A 19,644-nucleotide genomic window follows, 5' to 3' on the forward strand; every position below is an offset into this window, starting at 1 on the left:
CTCAGAGCTGAACAATAGCTAATAGCTATTTATGAAGATGGGCCATTTTAATGAAAAATTATTAGGTGCGCGAATATGACACATATGGACAAAGATTCAAATGAGATGTCGTGAGATTCCGTCCTGATTGGGTGACTGTAATTTTTTTAAAATTTGATTGCAACTACATTCTAATAAGTCAGGTTGAAAAAAATAACTTCTCAAAGTCAGCAAATAAATAGATCTCTAAACAGAGAAATTATTCCATAAGGACAACACATGCAGAGATGCATGCGCACTCGACCGTCGATTAGAGTTTTTTTGTTTGTTTTTTTTTAAATGAGGCCCAACGAAATACAATTTTGCTCTGATCGACAGCCGAGAACGAACAGTAGATGCATCTCTAACTTTAATAAAATCTCAATATGAGACCAATGCTAGAAGATTAAATTTTTTCTCACATTTTGAGGAGAAAATATTGGCTGCTGATTCAGCGCGAGGAACACGACCGCCTCTGCATTCCCCCTCCCCGACACAACTCAACACGAGCGATGAAGAGCGGAGAGGCTCCGGTGGACCTTCTGGAAACCCTAGGGGATTTCACGAGCAAGGAGAACTGGGACAAGTTCTTTACTCTGAGGGGCGCTGGAGATTCGTTCGAGTGGTACGCCGAATGGCCGTCTCTTCGCGACACGCTACTTTCCCAACTTTCATCCATTCCATCTTCCACCACCTCTTCCGAAGCTACCGCGGGGCTGCCTCGGATCCTCATCCCTGGATGCGGCAATTCCCGCGTTTCCGAGCACCTGTACGACGCCGGATTCCAACAAATTACCAATATTGACTTCTCTAAGATCGCGGTGTCCGACATGCTGCACCGCAACATTCGCTGTCGCCCAGAGATGAGATGGCGGGTTATGGACATGACGGATATGCAGGTAAGATTACCAAGTCGTCTTCTTCTCTGGTTGTTTAGCTTTGGTTTGTTTGGTGAATTGGAAGTGTTCATGGAGTTGGAGAAATTATAAGGCAATCGTTATCTTTATGATTGGCTGTTAATGGCTAAGAATTGATTTTGAGTTTTAATTGATGTTGGGAATTGGATTTCCGTTTAAATAGGATGAAAGAAGGTTGAGGTTGATGAATGGTTGCTGTAAAAAGGAAGCAGTAGAACTGGAATTTGAAAAAAAAAACACTTTTTTTTTGTGATGCTGCAAGAGTTACTTCGCTCCTCTTAAATACTTACTCTTAGTGTCTGAGAAAACAAAGTAACCATGTTTTATTATATTTTCCATTGGAAACAGTTAACTTCAGTATTAACAGATTGTTAATCACAGATACTAATAGCATGATATTTTACCAAGTTGATAAAAAAATATTGTTGGAAGATGGAGAAAATTATCAAAAGAGGTTATTGCAACTAATGGAATTTAAATCATATGATTAATATCATCATAATTTAAAGTTACCTAATTCGTTTTTTCAATAATCACTAGTTTGCCCAACATTGAATTTAGTCGTGTTATTTGAAAAAATGGCCACTAGCAATCAAAACAAGTGTACATATTTTGATAATTACATAAAAGCTACAATGCACTCCTTGCTTGGATTGATTTTGGTGGAAACAATCTAAAATGAAACATTTCTAATTGGTTCAAAGATCGCAATAACCATTTTTGAAGCTTAATTGGTTTAAAATGCTTAAATAGCTAATAATATTGACTTATGATATTGTTAACTAATTGCTAGTTATGCAAAACCAAAACTGTGAAACATAAATTATAATTTTCAAACACTTAAACCCTGGAGCCATCGCGACGACAGGAGCTTGGAACCAACTTTGTGGGCAGCAGGACGAGGAGCTTGGAGCGAGCAGCAAGATCTTCTTCAGCATCATCTCTTCCTTAATAAAACTCCTTATATGTAATTAACTAGAACCATTGATCATTATCGAGAGTTTTCTCAAATGACTCCCATCATTTGGGATGTAATTAACTATAAGGGCTTATAAAACTCCTTATATGTAATTAACTAGAACCATTGATCATTATCGAGAGTTTTCTCAAATGACTCCCATCATTTGGGATGTAATTAACTATAAGGGCTTATAAAACTCCTTATATGTAATTAACTAGAACCATTGATCATTATCGAGAGTTTTCTCAAATGACTCCCATCATTTGGGATGTAATTAACTATAAGGGCTTATAAAACTCCTTATATGTAATTAACTAGAACCATTGATCATTATCGAGAGTTTTCTCAAATGACTCCCATCATTTGGGATGTAATTAACTATAAGGGCTTATAAAACTCCTTATATGTAATTAACTAGAACCATTGATCATTATCGAGAGTTTTCTCAAATGACTCCCATCATTTGGGATGTAATTAACTATAAGGGCTTATAAAACTCCTTATATGTAATTAACTAGAACCATTGATCATTATCGAGAGTTTTCTCAAATGACTATTTATAAAACTCCTATTGTAATTAACTATAAGGGCTTTCCTCTATAGGGAACTTGGAACCCAGGTAACGTTTAAATAGGATGAAAGAAGGTTGAGGTTGATGAATGGTTGCTGTAAAAAGGAAGCAGTAGAACTGGAATTTGAAAAAAAAAACACTTTTTTTTTGTGATGCTGCAAGAGTTACTTCGCTCCTCTTAAATACTTACTCTTAGTGTCTGAGAAAACAAAGTAACCATGTTTTATTATATTTTCCATTGGAAACAGTTAACTTCAGTATTAACAGATTGTTAATCACAGATACTAATAGCATGATATTTTACCAAGTTGATAAAAAAATATTGTTGGAAGATGGAGAAAATTATCAAAAGAGGTTATTGCAACTAATGGAATTTAAATCATATGATTAATATCATCATAATTTAAAGTTACCTAATTCGTTTTTTCAATAATCACTAGTTTGCCCAACATTGAATTTAGTCGTGTTATTTGAAAAAATGGCCACTAGCAATCAAAACAAGTGTACATATTTCATGTGTACATCTTTCGATAATTACATAAAAGCTACAATGCACTCCTTGCTTGGATTGGTTTTGGTGGAAACAATCCAAATTGAAACATTTCTAATTAGTTCAAAGATCGCAATAACCATTTTTGAAGCTTAATTGGTTTAAAATGCTTAAATAGCTAATAATATTGACTTATGATATTGTTAACTAATTGCTAGTTTGCCAACCAACAAGCTTATTTGTAGCTTTAGAAATTTTGTCCAATAGTAGTTGAAATGTGTGTACATCTGTTGGCAATTACAAGAAAGTTTCCCATGCTTGCTTTGGCTTGGATGGAAGCAGTGCCAATCTTGAAGGAAGAAATTCTTATTGTTTTGAAGATTTTTACAACGAGTTTTGAATATTAATTGGGTTATAATGCTTAAATAGTTAAGAAATCTTGATTCATGATACAGTTGCTATTTTAATACCAGAAAATTTGCATTTAAAATCCAAATATTATGCTACATGAAGAACTTTGGCCACATGATTCATACCATCAAAGGAAATGTTGTTTAAATTCATGATGGTGTTGAATTTTTTTTAATCTTGCTCTAGAAAACCTTTAATTAGATGTATATGTGAATATTATGGCTAATTATTTTGCTTTGACATGTTGACCTTCTCAAAAAATAGAAATTGTTGAGACCATAATCTTGATGGATCTTTAATCATTATTTATTACAATAAATATTTAATATTTCCTCTTCTCTTCTCTGTAGGTTTTATTTTATTTTTTAACTCGGCAGTAGTTTAGGATTTGCACTAGGTGGTTGGGCTTATGTACGGCTTGGGTGAATTAAATGCATGCCTCATAAATATGCATATAGAAGGCTTTCATAAAACAATTTTGCTACAATTTTTTTAAGGAAGGTATATTAGAAATCTTGTAATTTTATTGGCTTAAAATGAAGGTCCGATCTTTAGAGCATATTAGAGGAACTAGTTGTTATTAAAACTAGTGTACCAAAATAATTTAATTTAGAGGTTATTCATGCTTAATTTTTAATCTTCACTTCCGTTATTATTAGTCTTATCCCAACAAATTGGGGTTAACTTTATGAATCCTTATTTTTCATTCATCACTTTCTGTATTGCTTGGGACGATGAGTTTATTTTGCACAACTTCTAGCCATGTTATTATTATTTTACGCCTTCTCATTTCCAATCTCCTTCCATGCTATCTGTCTTGGCCTATTTTATTGGTGATTATTGTACTTTGTAGTTTCTCAACCATCCAAGGTTTTTCTTCTTATTGTATATTCAATAAGTTCTACTTCCACACTCTTTAAATCATTAACCTATCCTTCTTAGTTTTTCGGTACTTCTTCACTCAGCTTGTCTATCAATTATTTATTGCCCAACATTTGGACTTATATGGTATAAGTTGTCTAAATAAAATTTATCTATTAAGTTTACTTGATATTTTAATGCGCATGTAAATCTTGTTATTATTGTCATTTTCATCCAATTATCCAGTGCTGTTACTGTATGCCTTTTTTTAAAAAACCAATATCTACTCCATATAAATTGCTACATTTCTAAGATATTTTTGTAGTTGAAAATTGTCATACATTCATCTAATTGCTTGAATTGTTAAAACAAGAAGTTAGATTTGTAAATTTTGCTATTGTTTAAAGACAAACAACTCAATGGTTTTCATGGGCTTGTTGTTTTTTATTCTGAGTTTTATTTATTCTATAGAAAAGGGTTTGTAGATTAATAGGGTGCTCATACCAAATGTCTTATATTTATGCATCATTTAATTTTTCTATATAGGTTGTAAATCATTTGAATAAGAGATGGTAGTCATTAGAACTATTGATTTTGCAAGTCATAAATTATCTTGTTATTTTGTTAAATTTCCAGTTGATTTAAAAAAAAAAATATCCCTTTGACTATTTTTAATGTAACCCTTAACGAAATTGTTTCGAGCTTTTTGGGCTTGTTATGCTAGGTAAGATCTACATACATACCACTCATTTTTTATGTATTCACATATCTAACAAGTAAACTTCAATTGTTACATATATGCCACCTTTCTTGTGTATGAAAATGTATATTCTACTTTTTAATTGTTAAAATGTTAATATTTTTTAAGTTATATGAAAGATTTGGGCGGCATAAATGTAAAATGCAAAATTGAAATGTAAATACATAAGAATTGGGTGATATGTTTGTAAATGCTTCAAAATTTAACTTATCAATAAAATCTAAGGTACAACTCAAAAATCTATGTTGAAGAATCATTAATAAAACACGGTTAAAAAAATATACATCCTTGGGGGAAAGAAGCCTCCATCCAAAAGATAGATTCAAAGCACGATAAATAAGAGAATAAGAAGAAACTTGTTAGCAGATTGTTAATGATAGGCAATGATAAAGCATTTGCCGTTAGTCAGTCCTTTTGCTTTTAATTGCTCAGATAAAGCATTTGCCGTTAGTCATTCCTTTAGCATTTCCCAAGGCTCCATTCCCTATCAGGAGAAAACTATTGGAAGCAGTCGCATGAGTTCACACTTTATATTATTGGTTGATTTATCTCTTACAAACAAATAATCCTTTCATTGAATTTTATTTAATCGCTTTTTAAGGAAAACATTATTGTTTTATCTCATCCAGTTGTAGATTAATTTAACCTCTTAGCGAGCTGATTAAATCCAGCCGATGCTAATAGGGTTAAAATCTAGATCTTGATGCGATAGAAAAGGGGCCTGTTGGTCCTGAAAATATGTTTTGCAACATTTGTGCTTGAAACCAGGGTTAATACTGTAATATTGGTTGGAGTGGAGTCCCTTCTGCACATTTTTTACAATGTTTTGTTTCAAAAAATCCTATAACATATTGCTCAAAGTTGCCAAAATTTGTGATTCCACCAGAGTCAATGGAATTTCAATAAGTCCAAAACTTGCGCTTTATAGAGTATCATGTGCCTGCGCCTCACAATTCTATTCATGTTTACGAAGACTTCTAAAATACATCAGGTCAAGATTTGGGCTCAATATATGGGACCACTTTTTTGATTAATTCATGGATATTAACAAGTATGCATAGACGACGACAACAACAACAATAACAAGCCTTTATCCCACTAAGGACATAGACGACGACAACAGCAACAATAACAAGCCTTTATCCCACTAAGTGGGTCGGCTACATGAATCCTTTTTCTCCATTGCGTCCTATGTAGTGTCATAATTTTATTTAATTTTAATAAATTAAGATAATTTTTTATACAATATGCCAGAGTTTTTCTAGGTCTACCTTTACCTTTTTAACATTAATTTTATCAAAAACATCTACTCTCCTAACCGGATCATGAGATGATCAACTTTTAAAAGATAGATTTGTGGTAATTGTCTAAGATGCTGATAGACCATTTTCCCAAAACTTAGCGGGGAATGTGGCCAAATTTCCTTTGAATTTTAATTATTCGTTTATTAGCCTCTATTTCAATATCAGTTTGCAGATGAGAGCTTTGATGCTGTTCTTGATAAAGGGGGATTGGATGCATTGATGGAACCAGAAGTTGGTTCAGAGCTTGGAAGCAAATATCTTAAAGAGGTATCTTTGATGGGAAATTTACACACCTAGCACACAATTCTTATGTATTTACATTTCTCACTTCTAAACTTTCATATATATATTTATATAGCACTTTGATGCTTTAAACCTATGCATGGAAATCTGCATTTTATTTTTAAAAATGGTAATAGTGCTAATTTTGATGTGATATTAAATTTTAGGTGTGACATATGTAAATACATAAGAATTGTGTGCTATGTTTGTAAACGCTCGAAATCGAAAAAGTTGACCGACAGACACCTTTATTATTATTTTTTTTTTCCAAAAACTTATTTTATTAGTTACAAATGTATCCATCTGTACAATCTTGATCTAAACAGAAAACAATTGAATGGCCAGGTGAAGAGGGTTGTAAAGTCAGGAGGGAAATATCTTTGCATCACCCTTGCAGAATCTCATGTCCTAGGTGGGCTTCTACTTCATATTAGTGACATAATACTGATGTTTGGATAACTTTATATTCATGCAATTCTTTCCTCCTGTCTAATTTGCTTAAAAAGTGGTAATTACATTGCTAATCTCTCAGTATTATCGTTTTTTTTTTCTTTTTGTGGATGGAATAATTATTTACCATTGTGCTCCTTGAAATAAACTTTAGACATTCTTGATAGACGGTTTTTACGTTTTGGGAACTACCACCCAAATCCCATGTATTTACATATCTAACACCTAGACGTCACCTTTTACATTTGTACCACCCAAATCTTTGAAATATTTACATATCTAACACCCAAATCACTTCAGAAATGCCACCATTTTAACTTTTAAAAAGTGAAATTTACCTTTTCATGCATAGGTAAGGTGGTATGTGTGTAAAGATTGAAGTTTGGATGTTAGATATGTAAATACATAGGAACTGAGTGGTATTTATGTAAGATGTCAAATAGGCAACCTCATTGATTGTCTCGCTTATTAGAAATTGTATATTTAATGAATAACTCTGCAACTGCTTTTGCCTCTAACCAACTTATCCATTTGTTTGTATGCACAAATGCCTCTAGTTTTTTGAGATATTGCATGAGCTATATGCATGCTCCGAGGTCCACATTCATGCGTGCAAATTTTATTTTGTAGATAATACTGTCTAAATTCATATGAAAGTTATTTTACCTTGATTTTGTGTTTAATAATTTTCATTTCTAAATATAGCTTATTGTAACATTTAGACATGATTTATTTTTCTATGTAGGGTTGCTTTTCAAATTGTTTAGATTTGGATGGAAAACAACAATCCATGCTTTACCTAATAAACCTGGTAACAAAACCACCTTCCACACTTTCATGGTCGTTTTTCTGAAAGATCAATTGGGTGCGGTGAACCTGATTGGATCATCATTCGATCAGTCAATTGTGGCCTGCCATACAAAACAGGTTCAGGAATTTAGCCAAGTCATTCGTCTTTTTGATTGGAAGTTTTGCATACATGCCACACAATTCTTATGTATTTACATATCTAACTCCTAAACTTTGAGATTAACATTGATTCCACTCTACCATAACTTCAAAAGGTGTATTCTACTTTTAAAAAGTTAATGATAGTGGTGTTTTTGATGTGATAAGAAAGATTGTAGTGTTAGAAATGTAAAAGTGAAAGTTTTGTTGTTAGGCATGCAAACTCATAAGAATTGTGTGGTAGGGTATGTATGCAGGTGCTCCATCCTTATGACATTTACAGGTTGACTCATTGAAACAGAGTTGATTGTAGGGTATGTCTCCATCTTTAGGACATTTACAGGTTGACTCATTGAAACAGAGTTGATTAATGTCCCGATTCATAATTTTTTTTTTTATTTTCAGACTCAAGCTTTGGTCGATGTAATTAAAATTGAGAATCAAATTCGCAAAGAATACTTGTCGAGCAACGATCTTTTATATTCTTTGAGAGATTTAAGCTTGGGAGCAAAGGGGAATCTGCAGGAGATTCAAGCAGGGCGCAGATTTCAGCTTATTCTTGGTGGAGAGGGAGACTCCCTTTATAGCTACAAGACTGTACTTTTAGATGCTAAGCAGACAGTTAGCCCATTCTTATACAATTGTGCTGTTTTTATTGTTCCAAAGGTAATGTATTTATCTTTTCTATTTTGCATTTTATATCATTATGTTCTATTCTTCCACGTCCTTTTCTTTCAATTCCAAAAGATTATGAGGTTTTAAAAAGAGGTTTGGAGTCTTTTTTTTTTTATTTGCTTCTGAAATTGAATTAGATGCAATGAATTATTATTATTTTTTTCTGTTTCTTATTTACAATACTTATATTTTTAGGATTTTTTAACATAGTGATAGCTTCACTAATATTATTTGGGAAAAATGAAATTCAACAACATCAAGGCATACAGAAGTTCAATATAATTTTCCTGTGGATGTGACGATTCAAATGAACTAGAAATGCTATATCCTTGTAATTTATTAAAAAATTCGAGTATCATAACTACTTACAAGAATTTCATCCATTTTAGTTGAGGGGCATTTACATACATAGCACGCAATTCTTATGTATTTACATATCTGACACCTAAACTTTCATATTTATACACATGTGACGTGATACCCTTCTTTAATATCACATAAAAAATAACACTATTATCACTTCTAAAAAGTGAAATACACCTTTTCAAGCATAGATTTAACGCAGCAAAGTGGTATGTATGTAATTATCAAAGTTTAGTTGTGAGGTATGTAAACACATAAAGAGTTGTTTTCTACGGATGAAAATTTCACTTTAGTTTAATATTTGCAATATTTAATTTGTTTTAACTAGTAAGTTCTTGCTTCTGGCTTTCTGAAAAGAAGAAATATAATTCTACTAGTAATAGTTGTTTATGCTCTTCCTACTTTTTTCTTATGTTACCTTTTATGATCAGCACTCTAGTTTTGTTGAGCTGATTTTGAATCTTTGATCGTGAAGTAAAATAATGGTTCTCTTGATTCTTAAAGATGAGAACTAATTTAAGCTGATTGGCATGTTTAATTCTTACAATTGCATTACTTAATTTTGAATTTACAAAGTTTAGTTTTGTATTACAGATTCGTGCTTGTGAGTGGCTGTTTTCTTCGGAGGAAGGACAATGGCAAATAGTGGAGAGTTCGAAAGCAGCTCGCCTCATTATGGTACATCTTTTAAGGTTGAGCAAGTAATTTCTAACATACTATTTTAGTTTTTCATGTTATGAACTGTTTCTGACAATTGTTAATTTAAGTAGGTTTTCCTTGACATTAGTCACTGCCATGCCACAATGGAGGCTATACAGGTGATTTTTGCTTGTTCTAATATGGTTATATGAGCTTTGAGTAAAGTGTCAGAATGGTCCGCTGACTATTTTCCGCGGGACTCATTTAATCCCAAGTCTATAAAAATGTCAAATTAGTCCTCAGACTCTTTTATTGGGGGCCAAAAGTCCTAAATTGACATTTTTATAGACTCTGGGACTAAAATGCTCTTTTATTGGGGGCCAAAAGTCTTAAATTGACATTTTTATAGATTCTGGGACTAAAATGACCCATGCAAAGAGCCATGGAATCATTTGAATACCATTTTGATAATTTGCATTGGGTCATTTTAAACATAAAGTCTATAAACATGTCAAATTAGTCCCCATACTCTTTTGGTGGAGGCTAAACAGTCATCTATGGGAACACTTTTAGCCCATATTAGAAATATTTGATGAATAAATTATTATTTTTATAGAATCTGGGACTAACATGTTGCCATGCAAAGAGTCAGGGGATCATTTTGACACTTCTCTCTATGAGCTTCTATGCACCACGGACCCTGTCGTTTTGTCTGTTTATCGTGTTCAACTTTTCTTGTGTTTCAGAAAGACCTGTCTCCACTTATTAAAAGCTTGGCTCCTGCGGAGGATTATGGCAATTATCAAATACCGTATGTTTCTTATTGCTTTAATTTTGGTCAACTAAGTTCTTGTTCCGTTTTACATTTGATATAGAGGCTTGCTTGGCTGCATGTTATGAGGTTAGAAGTGAGGGAAGTTGCATGTTTATCTGGTTGATAACTGAGGTTAAAACTGCAATAATTTTTTTTCAGGAGTCATCACATTCGTTTCCATTTGAGTTCGACTCCATATACTCTCAAGGCATTTTCACAACTAGTGCTTAAATGCGATACCCTCCCATTTCATCAAAAGCGTTGTCGCTTGCATGGACACATACATTCGTAAAACTCATGCATGGCGTACTTAATTATATTCTATAATAGTTTTTTTTGTTTATTAAAGTAAAGGGTCATGCATACATACCATGTAATTATTATGTATTTACATATCTAACACCTAACAATTATATTTACATGCTTACCACTCAATTATTTAACATCACATGTACCATATTCACTATCTTTTTAAAAATGAAATGCACTTTTTAATGCATAGGTTTATGACACTGAGATGTTATAAGTGTAAATATCAAACCTTGGATGTTATATATGTAAATACGTAAGAATTGTGTGTTGGTATGGAATATTATATACTTCTAATGCTCCGATCAATTAAAAATCAAAACCACACATCAAATTACGATCACACCGATTCGAAAAATTCGGAACAAAAAATCAAACAAAAGCACAACAAAATAATTTCAGAAAAAACACACCAAGATTTAACGTGAAAAAACCCGATAACAGGAAAAAATCAGTCATATCACCAGAAAATTTTCACTATGAAGATCTAAAAATGTATAGAACTATTCACTTAGATTTCTCTAAAAATCAATAGAATTTATAGTGCGTTGCTCCAAACCCTTCCTCTCGATCTCACGAGAGAAGTTGCACACCAAAATCTTGGACTATTCTTTGCTTCATGAGAGACCTATCTAGAGTAATGCATGCGAGAATTATATTCTTCGTCGCTTTAATCACGAACTTAAGAGCTAAAGAGAACAAACCTTTCGGTGGCGTGGCCACATCGTGAAACAACGTAATTATTTTGCTTACTCGGGAAGAAAGAATTGTGTCGAGCGTCCAACCAGCATAGCTACGCTTGATTGCGTCGTAGTCATGTTGTCCGACATAGCTATGCTAGTTAGATGTGGCTATGCCATCGCTGAAACTATTTCTTTCCTTCGGTGCTGCCTGCAGCGATTGTGGGAATTTTCAGGCTCCACTAATCCAACAATCTCTCACTTTGAGACGTATAGCACCCAACACTTGTCCTCCAAACATGCAACTCCATATGTATCATCTTCATAGTCACGTGCCATGGTGTGGCTTGCTCCTGGTCTCAACATTTATGGACTTCATCTGAAACCAAGTATAACTTCAACTTCTCGATAATCACCACCTTTGTCAAAATATTCGCAGGGTCTTGAGTTGCATGTATCTTCTCCAAGAACAATTGCTCATCTTGTAGGAGATAGCATATAAAACAATACGTTAGTTGAATGTGCTTTGTCATGACATGAAAGCAACGTTCTTGGTAAACTGAATTGTACTCATACAACCACTATGAAGTTTTCAATTCTCTGCTTGCCCAATTTGCCATAAAATCTTGTAGTCAAATCATATCCTTACTAGCTTCAGTGATAACATTATATTTGGTCCCCGTAATTGAAAGTGCAATAATCTTCTGCAGCGTGAAAATCAAACTCATCGTTGTGTTCCTCTAAATGAAGATATACCATGTTGTAATCTTTCCAACATCCAAATCTCATTCCAGATTTGAATCTTCAAAACTTTACAGATTGATTCCCACAGTTCGATGATAAAGTGCTCTATTGGCTATTATCCTCAAACACCTAAGAATTCACTTCATCGCCTCCCTGTGATGCTTTCCTGAATCACTCATATGTCTGCTGACTACTCTCGCTGCATATGCAATATCTAGTATAGTATAAATCATATCTAATACTAAACTTCGAACTATTGAAGCATACAATGTTCTTCCTATCTATTCTTGCTCTGCTTCATACTTAACCGATAATTCTTTAAATAGCTTTAAGTGCTATCCAAGGGGGTGCAAATTGGCTTTACCTCACTCATATTGAATCTTTGTGGGATATTCTCAATATACTCTGCGTAAAACAATTTTAGTGTACCTGTACTCCAATCCCTATTAATTTGCATCCTGTGTATTTTCTGGTTAGACATAAATCCTTCATCTCAAACTCATTTAATAACTACTTTTTTAAGTCTCTGATTTTCTTCATATTTGCCTCTGCAATCAGCATGTCATTCACATACGAAATGAGCAGAATATAATTATTGCTGAAGTGTTTGATGATACAACAATGATCTGCCTAACACTTATTGTACCCACTGTCTGACATAAACCTGTCAAAACCTTCTGTACGACTGTCTCAGGGCCTGCTTCAAGTCATAGAGACTCTTTTTTAACCTTCAGACCATTCCTTTTTTTTCCTAGAACCCTGTAACTCTATGATGCACCATTTATTATTCCTCATTTATATCAACTCCAGACCTAGATCTTCCTCTGCTACTAGATTCATCACAACTTTGACGGTTATAATCTTCAGTATCGGAGAAAAATCTGTGTAGTTTACTCCCTTATGTTGGAACTGCTTCATAACAATTCTTTCATTGTTGTGTCTGCTGCCATCTGACACCTCTTTCAGCATGTTTCATCCATATCAATATAAATTGGTTTACTTGAAGCATTTATGTGGTACAACTTCAAATTATGCACATTTCAATTCTTATGTATTTATATATGTTGCACTCAAACTTCAATTTTTACATACATGCCACCTTACTTATACATGAAAAAGGTGTATTTCACTTTTAAAAATTAAAATGGTGGTATTCTTCATATGATATGAAAGATTTGGGTGATATAAATGTAAAAAGCAAAAGTTCAGGTGTTAGATATGTAAATACATGGGAACTGGGAGGTTTGTATTTAAATGCCCCTAAATATTACTTCAGTTGAGTTGTGTATTGGAGCTTTGTTTCACCCACATCACCCAGTTGATATTGCCTACATAGCATATTTATTTTCATTCTAGTTGTGCTTATTGCAGCTTCAACCTTTTATTAGTTTTCAAAATGTTCATTTGCTTACGTTTATTATAAAACAATAGGTTTATGATGGCAAATGATGGTGTTAAGCAAAGGAAGATTGTCTACCAGGTTTATCTTTCTCTGTTATGCTTATGAAATTTCTCCACTTATACATGATTTTATGTAGGTTTTTTTTCGTTGGTTGTTTCCACTATGTCATTTCGGTTTCTGTTATTTTCTGTACTGTGCATTGCTATTTATATCACTATTTGCTCCAAACAATTTTCAATTCAGATCAACTTGTACATGATTTTATGTAGGTTTTTTCTGTTGTTGGTTGTTTCCACTATGTCATTTCGGTTTGTCTGTTATTTTCTGTCATGTGCATTGCTATTTATATCATTATTTGCTCCAAACAATTTTCAATTCAGATCAACTTAGTTGGTTTCTCAATCCGAAATACTGAAATTTGTAATGTCGCACAACTAAGTTTAATACTCCGGGGTGAGTGTTGAGTACTTTTTTATGTAACGTTTAACAGCACATAAATCATATCAAGCAACATTAAAAAAAAAATACTCAACACTCACTCTTTACATGAATAATGGTATTTTTGATGTGTTATACAACATTAAAAAAAACAAAAATACTCAACACTCGCTCTTTACATGAATAATGGTATTTTTGATGTGTTATGAAAGATTTGGGTGCTATATATGTAAATACATGGGAATTTAGGTGGCATGTATGTAAATACCCCATCATTTTATTATATGTTTACCAATTGTTTGTTAGACAATGGTGATATTTGCTTTATTCTATCAAATAATGTGCGACGCAAATCTCATATTTTTAGCATTTGTACTTTCATTTTGTCATGTAGGCTACATCTCAGACAACAGGGCCAATGATTGTTGAAGATGTAATTTATGAAAATGTTGCTGAAGGCAACAATTCCGATCAAATCCCTCCAGAAAATAAGATTTTTCGTCGCCTAGTTTTTGAGAGAAGCTCGGGATTGGTTCAATCAGAAGCCCTGCTAATTCCTTCTGTAGAAGCATACAGAAGACAGACAAATTTGTCTTCAAAATCCAAGAAAAAGGGTGGCCGTAAAAGAAACGGTTCTTCTGTATCATCTGACGGTATTATAAAGCCTCGCATCTTCATATCAGTTTACATTTAATTTCTTTCTAGTTCGTTTATACATTTTGTCTATAAAAGTTAGGAAGATTTACATACATACCACTCAATTCATATCTATTTACTCATCTAACACCGAAACTTCAATCTTTACATGCATACCACCTTACATATATGCCTAAAAAAAGTGTAATTCACTTTTTAGAAGTTAAATTGGTGATATTTTTAATGTGGATATGAAAGATTAGGGTGGTAAAACTGTGAAAAGCAAAGTTTAGGTGGAGATATGAAAATACATAGATATTGGGTGTTATGTATGTAAATTCCCCAAAAGGTTAATATATTTATCCTGCAATGTGGAAGATTGCTGACACTGTATTTCTTATTGTGCCACCACAACAACAACAACAACAACAAAGCCTTAATCCCACTACGTGGGGTCGGCTACATGAATCCTTTTTCTCCATTGCGTCCTATTTAGTGTCATATTTTCATTTAGTTCTAGTAAATTAAGATCATTTTTAATACAATAAGCCCAAGTCTTCCTAGGTCTACCTCTGCCTTTCTTAACACAAGTCGAATTTAAAACATCTACTCTCCTAATCGGATCATCTAATGGTCGACGTTTAATATGACCAAACCATCTATTGTGCCACCATCAGTAAATTTTTTATTTTTTGAGATATTACAGCCTTGTAGCATTTTTTGAGAACAAAACTGAAAAACAAAAAATTGACAACTTTGCGTGATGATTCTCCTTGTTTTTGGTGCATTTATGATGCTACTAGTTCAGCATCATGAATTATGACATGAGATTTACAGATCATATGAATCATTTTCTGTAGCAAGTAATCCAAGAAATATTTGCCTTGAACCTTGAAGGTCTCGCAGAAAGGATTTGAGGAAACTAGGACAATCTACAGTGTGTAATGAAAATGTTTTCGTACCGTTGTGCTCTCTTCTGAGGGGCATAAATTTCCAAGTTATTTGGGCATAGCTGCAAAACATTAGCATGAATGTGAAAATTAGAATAGAATATCATTTTGTACTGTTCTTTGTGCGGCACATTAGAATTAGGCAATATAAAGGTTGATGAATTCCTCCAATGCAACTATCCAACTTGAATTTACTAATAACATCCCCATCTATATCACCATCACTTTGAACAATAGAACAGAGATATCTAAAATGTAACTTTAGTTAGTTTGGATTTGATCATTAAGATAGATAAATGTAATTAATTTGGAAAAAAAATAATTAATTTTACATTGAATTTCATACCTTTAAAAAACTCACCTTTGCAAAATTAGGAGCGAAATGCAATATGGAGATTGACAATAGCTCTCTGGCTAGCTCTTACCACAGCGGAATCATTTCTGGCTTTTCTCTGGTTTCCTCTGAATTGCAAAATGCAGTCTTATTGCAAGAAAGGGTAATTCACTATAATTAACTTTACATTGAATTTCATACCTTTAAAAAAGTCTCACTCTTCTTATAGTTTTTTAAAAAACTCACCTTTGCAAAATTAGGAGCGAAATGCAATATGGAGATTGACCATAGCTCTCTGGCTAGCTCTTACCACAGCGGAATCATTTCTGGCTTTTCTCTGGTTTCCTCTGAATTGCAAAATGCAGTCTTATTGCAAGAAAGGGTAATTCACTACATTGGAGCCGATAAATAGTAAGATTTACATACATACCACTCAATTTCTATGAATTTACTTATTTTACACCTAAAATATAATTTTTACAAACATACCATACCACCTTACCCATCTATGAGAAGTTGCATTTCACTTTTTAAAAGTTAAAATGGGGGTAATTAAAGTTTCGGTATTAGATATGTAAATGCATAGGATTTGAGTGGAATGTATGTTATTTCTAGATTTAAACACTTGATTGATGATTGATAAAATTATATAATGCTCGCAGGTCAAAGTGATTGTAGTTGGTCTTGGTGCTGGCCTTTTTCCAACTTTTCTTCACATTTGCCTTCCAATTTTAGACATTGAGGTTAGTCTTTAATAATATTTCAGCCTGCTTTTCGGAGTTTCATCTCTCATCTCTTACGCAGGTTGTTGAGTTGGATCCTGTTGTCTTGGAACTCGCGAAGAATTACTTCGGCTTTAAAGAGGATGCACAATTGAAGGTTATTTTCTTTGTTCTAATTGTTTTTTTAAAAAAGATTGACATACATACCACTCAATTCTTATGTATTTGCATATCTAACTCTTAGATTTTAATTTTACACATGTCACCTTATCTATATATGTATATGCGTATTTCACTTTTTAAAGTTTAAAATGGTGGTATTTTTTACGTGATATTAAGGGTTTGTGTGCGTATGTAAAGATTAAAATTTAGTTGTCTTTTTCCTATGTCAAATAAAAAAAACATTCTTGCATTTACATGAAAGATTGACATACATGCCACTCAATTCTTATGTATTTGCATATCTAACTCTTAAATTTTAATTTTACACATGTCACCTTATCTATATATGTATATGCGTATTTCACTTTTTAAAGTTTAAAATGGTGGTCTTTTTTTACGTGATGTTAAGGGTTTGTGTGCGTATGTAAAGAGTAAAATTTAGGTGTCTTTTTCCTATGTCAAATAAAAAAACATTCTTGCATTTACATGTGCTGAAATTGACTGAATTATACTTCATGCATCTTTAACCTTTTTTCTATCTCCACAATTTTGAGAAACTCATTTGTCTGTCAAACAATTTTATTTGAAATAATCTAATTTGCATAAGTTTCCATGTGTGTGTTTCAGTTCTTACTTCTGTTAGTTTTCTAAGCTTTTCTGCTTGGAATTCCCAAAAACTTGAACAAATGTGGGTTGTTTGCATAATTTTAGTAATTTGTTTCCTTCAGGTGCATATTGGTGATGGAATTAAGTTTATTCAAAACGCAAATATAAATTCAGAAATCAAGGGCTCTGTTGCAAATGGTGGAAAGAATGGTGATATGATGAAAATCATCATTGTTGATGCTGATTCATCTGATCTAAGGTTATCTATGTTACTGCAATATTTTTTGAAAAATAGCCGTTATTTGATTTTTTTATTTTTTTATTTATTTTTTTATTTATTTTCAGTTCTGGGTTAGCATGTCCTCCAGCAGGTTTTGTGGAAGAAGCATTCCTTTCTTCAGTGAAGGATTTCCTTTCTGCTGGAGGCCTATTTGTGATTAATTTGGTGTCCAGATCCTCAGTTATTAGGCAAATGGTCATTTCTAGATTGAAAGCAGTAAGTGCCTCGGAACGAAAAAAGTGTTAAAATGGTCCCCAATTATTTGCAGCGAGTCATTTTAGTCCCAGACTTTTGAAAAATGTCAAAATGATCTCCCAACTTTTTTAATAGGTCTTGCAACAAAAGTTGATGTTTAGGGTGTAAATAATTGGGGTCTTTTTTGGAATTTATATATATATATAGTAATTTTAAGTCATTACTAACCTTAATGTAATTCCATTGTAATGATATTAATGACATTCAATTAAGGTTAGTAATGAACTAGATTTATTAAAAAAAACAAAAAGAAAATATAAAATTTAAAGACTACTTACTTTTAAAACCCTAAATATCAATTTCCGTTCAAAGTTTTGGACTAAAATGACTCCCTACAAACAGGAGATCATCTCGGCACTTTTCGTCATAATATGAAATCACCAAGCTTTTAAGCTACAACTTGTCTAACTATTTCAACTCGTGATCATCGTCTCAGGCTTTTGACCATCTCTTTTCATTGGAACTCGAGGAAGATGTGAACGAGGTTCTCTTCGCTTCTTCGACGAGCACATGCTTACACGAAAATGATCTTCGTAATGCCGTCGATCCGCTTCAGAATTTGTTAAAGGTTCCACTGCCAAGCTTACTGGCACAGGCTAAGACAATCAGGCATTTGAAGTAGAATCTATGTGTTTGCTGAAACAAATTTTCAGCAGCAGTATATGAATCTATACTTTTAGTTTAAGCTCTGCAAAATTTTGCTTTTTTTACATTTATATCAACTAATTATTTCAAAAATGTCACTGTTTTAGCTTTTAAAAAGTGGAATACACATTTTGATGCCCATGTAATATGGTATACATGTAAAAACTGAAGTTTAGGTGTTAGATATGTCAATACATAGGAACCAAGTGGTATGTATATTTGTTTTTCTTTTAATGTGATGAATGTAAAATGTAAAGTTTTGGTGTTAGATATGTAAAAATGTAAGAATTGAGTGGTAAAGTGTATAAATGCCCCCCCTGATCTTGTTCATCTTTATCTCTATCTCACTAATTTTATATATGGGGCATTTACGTACGTACCACCCAATTCCTATGTATTTACAAATTTAACATCTAATCTTTGTTTTTTTACATTAGACCACCCAAGTATTTCATATTACATAACGAAATGCCGTCATTTTAACCTTTAAAAATTGAAATGAGCCTTATCATGCATGGGTAAGATGGTATATTTGTAAAGATTGAAGTTTAGTTGTTAGTATGTATCTTAAGAGTGTCCAATCAATTTTTTAGAGATTTAACAACTTGTTACTATGTATCTTAAGAGTATATATATATATTTGGTAATGAATCATTAATAGATAATAATTATTAAGTTTTTACATGTTATCAAATTAATTATAATTAGATAACTTTATATGAATCTATTTAATAATTAATAAATAAATAATAAATTATTCTATAAAATTTAATTAATTTTATAAAATAATAATTATTATTATTATTTTTTATTACAAAAATAATTATTATTTAATGAATGTTAAAATATCATTTAACATAATAATTTAAAAATATTATTATTATTATTTAATTAATTCAATATATATTTAATTATTAAATAATTGAATTAAAAATAAATAAGTTAAATTAAAATTAACTAAACTTGATAATTATTTCATTTATATGTAATATTAAACTCATACTTCAACTAATAAAC

At 32.3% G+C, this 19,644-nt stretch overlaps 2 protein-coding genes across 3 annotated transcripts in view; one reads left to right on the plus strand and one right to left on the minus strand.

Moving 5' to 3' along the window:
* Positions 1-19,644, minus strand: part of LOC110018425 (65-kDa microtubule-associated protein 3-like) — a 75,804-nt gene that overhangs the window by 22,857 nt on the left and 33,303 nt on the right. The window lies entirely within an intron of this gene.
* Positions 456-18,849, plus strand: LOC110018424 (methyltransferase-like protein 13). 2 transcript variants are annotated; one of them, XM_020715733.1, is made up of 16 exons: positions 456-917; positions 6,459-6,560; positions 6,921-6,987; positions 7,771-7,952; positions 8,379-8,639; positions 9,606-9,689; positions 9,782-9,829; positions 10,397-10,461; positions 13,629-13,677; positions 14,432-14,690; positions 15,999-16,120; positions 16,620-16,700; positions 16,762-16,836; positions 17,570-17,706; positions 17,793-17,943; positions 18,419-18,849. In XM_020715733.1, exons 1-16 carry the CDS (start codon positions 531-533, stop codon positions 18,602-18,604), a joined length of 2,256 nt encoding a protein of 751 aa, XP_020571392.1. In that variant the 5' UTR covers positions 456-530; the 3' UTR covers positions 18,605-18,849. The 2 variants fall into 2 exon arrangements, with proteins under 2 accessions (XP_020571392.1, XP_020571393.1); XM_020715734.1 differs by lacking the exon at positions 15,999-16,120 and adding an exon at positions 16,218-16,339.

This window comes from Phalaenopsis equestris, unplaced genomic scaffold, assembly GCF_001263595.1.
Source record: "Phalaenopsis equestris unplaced genomic scaffold, ASM126359v1 Scaffold000022, whole genome shotgun sequence".
NCBI classification, from domain to species: domain Eukaryota; kingdom Viridiplantae; phylum Streptophyta; class Magnoliopsida; order Asparagales; family Orchidaceae; genus Phalaenopsis; species Phalaenopsis equestris.